Below are 6,436 nucleotides of genomic sequence, written 5' to 3' on the forward strand. Positions count from 1 at the left end.
ACCAGTCAAAAGTTTGGACACACATACTTATTCCAGGGTTTTTCTTTATTTTTTTACTATTTTCTACATTGTAGAATAATAGTGAAGACATCAAAACTATGAAATAACACATATGGAATTATGTGGTAACCAAAAAAAGTGTTAAACAAATCAAAATATATTTTATATTTAAGATTCTTCAACGTAGCCACCCTTTGCCTTGATGACAGCTTTGCACAAGCTAGGCATTCTCTCAACCAGCTTCACAAAGTAGTCACCTGGAATGTATTTCAATTAACAGGTGTGTCTTGTTAAAGGTTCATTTGTGTAATTGTTTTGTCACATGAACTGAAATTAGGCAAACTATTTGAATTTTAGCAACCAGGAAATGGCGATTTCGGCATAATGCATCTTTAAGCATTACAATGATCATATTACAATGATCAACTTTTAAGAATGTTTCCCAAACAAGCAGGTAGAGGGAACATTCGCGAAGTGTGTCGTGACTACGTGTCGATACTGATAGGATCGAAAAATAAACTCAGCGATGCTCTCTGATTAGCTTTCTCCATTCAAATATTCCCTTAGAATTAGAATCATTCCACAATAATGACGACGGATCAGCTCCCAGAGAGATATTACCACTTACGGCTGCAAATATCGACGTTGGTGTTATTCTAAATGCTTACCCTATAATAGGCTAAGGCACTAAATGGAGATTTGGTATGTGCCCGTTGAGCAAGGCACTTTAACCCTCATTTGCTCCAGGGGTGCTCTATTGCTATGGCTGACGCTGTAAAACAACACTTCACTTTGACAACAAAACATCTGTCTATAATTAGTCAAATAGAATTCAGTTGAAAGAACATAAAATTAAATAGAATTGAAATATATATAGGCCTACGTAGCCTATAATCTATTCATCTTTTGCAGGGTTTCATTTGAAGCATCATTTTATACTTTTCTTTTTTGTTGTTTTAACAATTGAAAAGACATTGGCTACTTTGTAGGCTATTAGTCATTAGACAATTATTATTATTATTATCATTATTATTATTATCATTATTATTATTATTATTATTATCATTATTATTATTATTATTATTATCATTATTATTATTATTATTATTATTATTATCATTATTATTAGACAACTTAATTCTGGAGTTTTCAGTGGTCAGAGAGACAGATAAAACTCTTGATTCTGTGTTTAGCAGAGACCTTCTGTGTATAAAAGGATGTGGAAGGAAAAAAAAAAAAAAAGCATCAAACGACGCACTTAGCTGTTCTACGAGTGTTCTGATGCAGTCGGTAAATAACGAATGCTTTCAAGTGCAACTTTAGTAACGATGGTTTTTGGGAAACAGCTCGGCTACTAAAGATACGTCGTCAGATGGTTCTAACGACGACCTTAATGCTGCGAAGGCTCTGAGAAACGAGGCTCTAGAGCAGAGTAGTCTCTCTCTACACAGCAGAGGAAACCTAGTTGGTAATGACGTCATTTCAGCCATTTAAGCCCGCTGGCTGGGTGGATGACTATCTGTCTGTTGAGTTGATTAAAAGCTGGTAATGGCTCAAAGATTCAACTCGATTTTTATCTGGATATCAGATTGAGAGATTCTACTTTTTTTTGTTTAAACATACAAATGCCCACCAGAGGGCGCCATGTACCAATCCTGAAACCTCCTGGTTTCTCTCTCCCGTTTTACAGCAGCATCCATGAGGATGAGGACAACCTGAGCCCGGAGCAAAAGGCTGAGCGGGAACGAGAGCGGCGGATGACCAACAACGCCCGCGAGCGCCTTCGTGTCCGTGACATCAACGAAGCGTTCAAGGAGTTGGGTCACATGACACAGCTGCACCTGAAGAGCGAGAAGCCGCAGACCAAGCTGCTGGTTCTTCACCAGGCCGTGGCTGTAATACTTAGTCTAGAACAACAAGTCAGAGGTCAGTACTCCTGCCATCCCGAACAGATCTCTCTTGCGAAAGAGATGATGGCTATTTCTCAATTAATCTTTCCTCGATTCCTCACATCCTCTCTCCTCGCCTCCTTTTCAAAAACACATTGGGGGAGAAGGTCTGAGGGATGACCTCGTACCTTATCTTACAATACGATCGAAAAGGAGATTAGGAAAACACAGAAAGATCTGTTATCTGTTATCTCAATGACTAACCTATATATATATATATATAATATAATATATATAGTGGGGCAAAAAAGTATTTAGTCAGCCACCAATTGTGCAAGTTCTCCCACTTAAAAAGATGAGAGAGGCCTGTAATCCTCATCATAGGTACACTTCAACTATGACAGACAAAATGAGAAAAAAAATCCAGAAAATCACATTGTAGGATTTTTTAATTAATTTATTTGCAAATTATGGTGGAAAATAAGTATTTGGTCAATAACAAAAGTTTATCTCAATACTTTGTTATATACCCTTTGTTGGCAATGACAGAGGTCAAACGTTTTCTGTAAGTCTTCACAAGGTTTTCACACACTGTTGCTGGTATTTTGGCCCATTCCTCCGTGCAGATCTCCTCTAGAGCAGTGATGTTTTGGGGCTGTTGCTGGGCAACACGGACTTTCAACTCCTTCCAAAGATTTTGAACTCCCTCCAAAGAACTTGCACAAATGGTGGCTGACTAAATACTTTTTTGCCCCACTGTATATATGGGCGGCAGGTAGCCTAGTGGTTAGAGTGTTAGGCCAGTAACCAAAAGGTTGCTCGATCGAATCCCCGAGCTGACAAGGTAAAAATCTGCCCCTGAACAAGGCAGTTAACCCCACTGTTCCCCAGTAGGATGTCAATGTAAATAAGAATTTGTTCTTAACTGACTCGCTTAGTTAAAAAAATAACGTGCACCTTGACTTTTTCCACATTTTATTACGTTACAGCCTTATTCTAAAATTGATTAGTTTCCTCCCCCTCATGAATCTACACACAATACCCCATAATAGCAAAGAAAAAACAGGTGTTTAGAATTTTTTGCAAATTTATTAAAAAAATAAAAAACTGAAATATCATATTTATATAAGTATTCAGACCCTTTACTCTCTACTTTGTTGAAGCACCTTTGGCAGCGATTACAGCCTCGAGTCTTCTTGGGTATGACACTACAAGCTTGGCACACCTGTATTTGGGGAATTTCTCCCATTCTTCTCTGCAGATCCTCTCAAGCTCTGTCAGGTTGGATGGGGGGCGTTGCTGCATAGCTATTTTCAGGTCTCTCAAGAGATGTTTGATCGGGTTCAAGTGCGGGCTCTGGCTGGGCCACTCAAGGACATTCAGAGACTTGTCCCGAAGCCATTCCTGCATTGTCTTGGCTGTGTGCTTAGGGTCATTGTCCTGTTGGAAGGTGAACCTTCACCCCAGTCTGAAGTCCTGAGAGCTCAGGAGCAGGTTTTCATAAAGGATCTCTCTGTACTTTGCTCCTGACTCCTGACTAGTCTCTGAAAAACATCCCCACATCATGATGCTGCCACCACCATGCTTCACCGTAGGGTTGGTGCCAGGTTTCCTCCAGACGTGACGCTTGGCATTCAGGCCAAAGAGTTCAATCTTGGTTTCATCAGACCAGATAATCTTGTTTCTCATGGACTGAGAATCCTTTAGGTGCCTTTTGGCAAACTCCAAACGGGCTGTGATGTGCCTTTTACTGAGGAGTGGCTTAGTTTGGTCACTCTACCAATAAGGCCTGATTGGTGGAGTGCTGCAGAGATGGCTGTCCTTCTGGAAGGTTCTCCTATCTCTGCATAGGAACTCTGGAGCTCTGTCAGAGTGACCATCGGGTTCTTGGTCACCCCCCTGACCAAGGCCCTTCTCCCCCGATTGCTCAGTTTGGCCAGGCGGCCAGCTCTAGGAAGAGTCTTGGTGGTTCCAAACTTCTTCCATTTAAGAATGATGGAGGTTCTTGGAGACCTTCAATGCTGCATAAATGTTTTGGTACCCTTCCCCAGATCTGTGCCTCGCCACAATCCTATCTCGGAGCTCTAGAGACAATTCCTTCGACCTCATGGCTTGATTTTTGCTCTGACATGCACTGTCAACTGTGGGACCTTACATATACAGGTGTGTGCCTTTCCAAATCATGTCCAATCAATTGAATTTACCACAGTTGGAGTCCAATGAAGTTGTAGAAACATCTCAAGGATGATCAATGGTAACAGGATGTACCTGAGCTCAATTTCGAGTATCATAGCAAAGGGTCTGAATACTTATGTAAATAAGGTATTTCTGTTTTTTCTTTTTTATAAATTTGCAAAAATTACCACAAACCTGTTTTCACTTTGTCACTATGGGATATTGTGTGTAGATTGATGAGGACATTTTTTGTATTTAATCCATTTTAGAATAAAGCAGTAACGTAACAATGTGGACAAAAGGGAAAGGGGTCTGAATACTTTCTGAATATATAAAGGCTGAATGAATAAGTACTTCACTACAGTGGAACATGAAGCTACGTATCCTCCTCTCTTTCTACGGGATGGTGTGGGCACGACCTCTTCCCTCTCTCCTCCATTAAGGTCACAGATTGAGAAAGAGAGAGATGGAGAAAAGAGAGAGAGGTGGTGGTGTGTGAGACAGAGAGAGAGTTGGGGAGAAAGCATGAAAGAGAGAGAGAAAGTTAGAGAGGCAAAGACAAGGAGTAATGCCAGAGAGAGAGAGAACGAGAGATTAAAGGAGAGAAAGAGAAAGGGGACGAGAGATTAAATGAGAGAAAGAGAGAGAGAACGAGACATTAAAGGAGAGAAAGACAGAGGGAACGAGAGATTAAAGGAGAGAAAGACAAAGGGAACGAGACATTAAAGGAGAGAAAGAGAGAGAGAACGAGACAGTCATACCGTGTCTGATCCTGGTTCCCTGTCTGGTCTATAGGACAGTCCTAATGTTGATGTTCCCTGTTTTTTGAACCTTTATTTAACTAGGCAAGTCAGTTAAGAACAAATTCTTATTTTCAATGACAGTCTAGGAACAGTGGGTTAACTGCCTTGTTCAGGGGTAGAACGACAGGTTTTTACCTTGTCAGCTCGGGGATTCGATCTTGCAACCTTTCGGTTTTGATGTCCTGGTTCATTGTCTGGTCTATGGGACAGTCCTAACGTTGATGTCCGTGTGATCTGCTACCTCTAGAGCGTAACCTGAACCCTAAGGCAGCCTGTCTGAGGAGGAGGGAGCAGGAGAAGATGTTAGCTGGGTTAACAGATGCCCAGGGCCTGCAGCAACACCAGGCATCACTACATCCTGGACTAGATGCTGCCAACCCCATGGGACATCTGTAAACATTTGACAGGTATGGGAATGGGCACCTGACTTTGTATAAAAGTTGGGGGTGCTCAATCTGCGGCATTTTAGATTTTAGATTATTATATTTTTAACCATTTTCCAACAATTCTATATTGTTTCTCAACAAGGAGAATCCATGTTTACTTGACAGAACACAACATTTTTCTCAGGTTTTTGCTGCAATAAATAGCATTAAAAGATGGTTTTCAAACTAGATTTCTAATCTACCCTTAAAGTCCCACCCACAGTGATTGATTGACAGGTCTAAAACCCTACCAACTCTGTGACTCACAAACATTCCTCCCCCCTCCCCTGACAATCCCACCCACAGTGATTGATTGACAGGTCTGAAACCCTACCAACTCTGTGACTCACAAACATTCCTCCCCCCTCCCCTGACAATCCCACCCACAGTGATTGATTGACAGGTCTGAAACCCTACCAACTCCTACCAACCACACAGAACCAAACGTAAGCAAACAGAATGGAACTAGGAGGGACCTACCTGCATTTGTCAAATTGAAACTCTTGTTTTCGTTGCCAAATTAAATTAAATTTTAAAAAAATGGGATGATTGCTATTGCTTTACCCAATAAAAATTTGCTTTTTGGAAGGTGAAGAAAACTTATGTCAGTGTTAATCTTTATAGGGAATTGAAAAATAACTCTCAAATGTACTTTGCTTTTGTCTTTTCAACTTACTTGAATGTGAAAGTATACGCTGGAGTTTTGCATTTTAATTTGGTCACAGATTATGCGTACATAAATGGTCAAATAAATTGCAAAGGTATTATTTATTTGCCGTTATCAGCTTTGCATTTTAAGGTTTTGTCGTTTATATAACTCCATATATTTGTTCTAATTGGCATCAGTACAAGTCAAAAACGTTTGGACACACCTACTCATTCGAAGGTTTTTTATTTCTTTTTCTTCTACATTGTAGAATAACAGTGAAGATATCAACACTATGAAATAACACATATGGAATCATGTAGTAACCACAAAAATGTTAAAAACAAATCAAAATAGATTTTAGATTTTTAGATTCTTCAAAGTAGCCACCCTTTGCCTTGACGACAGCTTTGCACGCTCTTGGCGTGAGTAGGCGTGTCCAAACTTTTGACCGGTACTGTACCTCTACAGGCGTTTCACTACACCCGCAATAACATC

General features: G+C 40.3%; 1 protein-coding gene across 1 annotated transcript in view; it reads left to right on the forward strand.

Moving 5' to 3' along the window:
• The window catches only part of LOC120065942 (transcription factor 12-like), an 18,944-nt gene extending 13,681 nt beyond the window's left edge, over positions 1 to 5,263 (forward strand). The window contains exons 8-9 of the mRNA XM_039016983.1: positions 1,691 to 1,926; positions 5,115 to 5,263. Coding sequence (XP_038872911.1) covers positions 1,691 to 1,926; positions 5,115 to 5,263 — 385 coding nt within the window. The remainder of the gene's footprint in view (positions 1 to 1,690; positions 1,927 to 5,114) is intronic.
• The last annotated feature ends 1,173 nt before the right edge of the window (positions 5,264 to 6,436 follow it).

The sequence above is a fragment of the Salvelinus namaycush genome, chromosome 21, assembly GCF_016432855.1.
Source record: "Salvelinus namaycush isolate Seneca chromosome 21, SaNama_1.0, whole genome shotgun sequence".
NCBI lineage: Eukaryota > Metazoa > Chordata > Actinopteri > Salmoniformes > Salmonidae > Salvelinus > Salvelinus namaycush.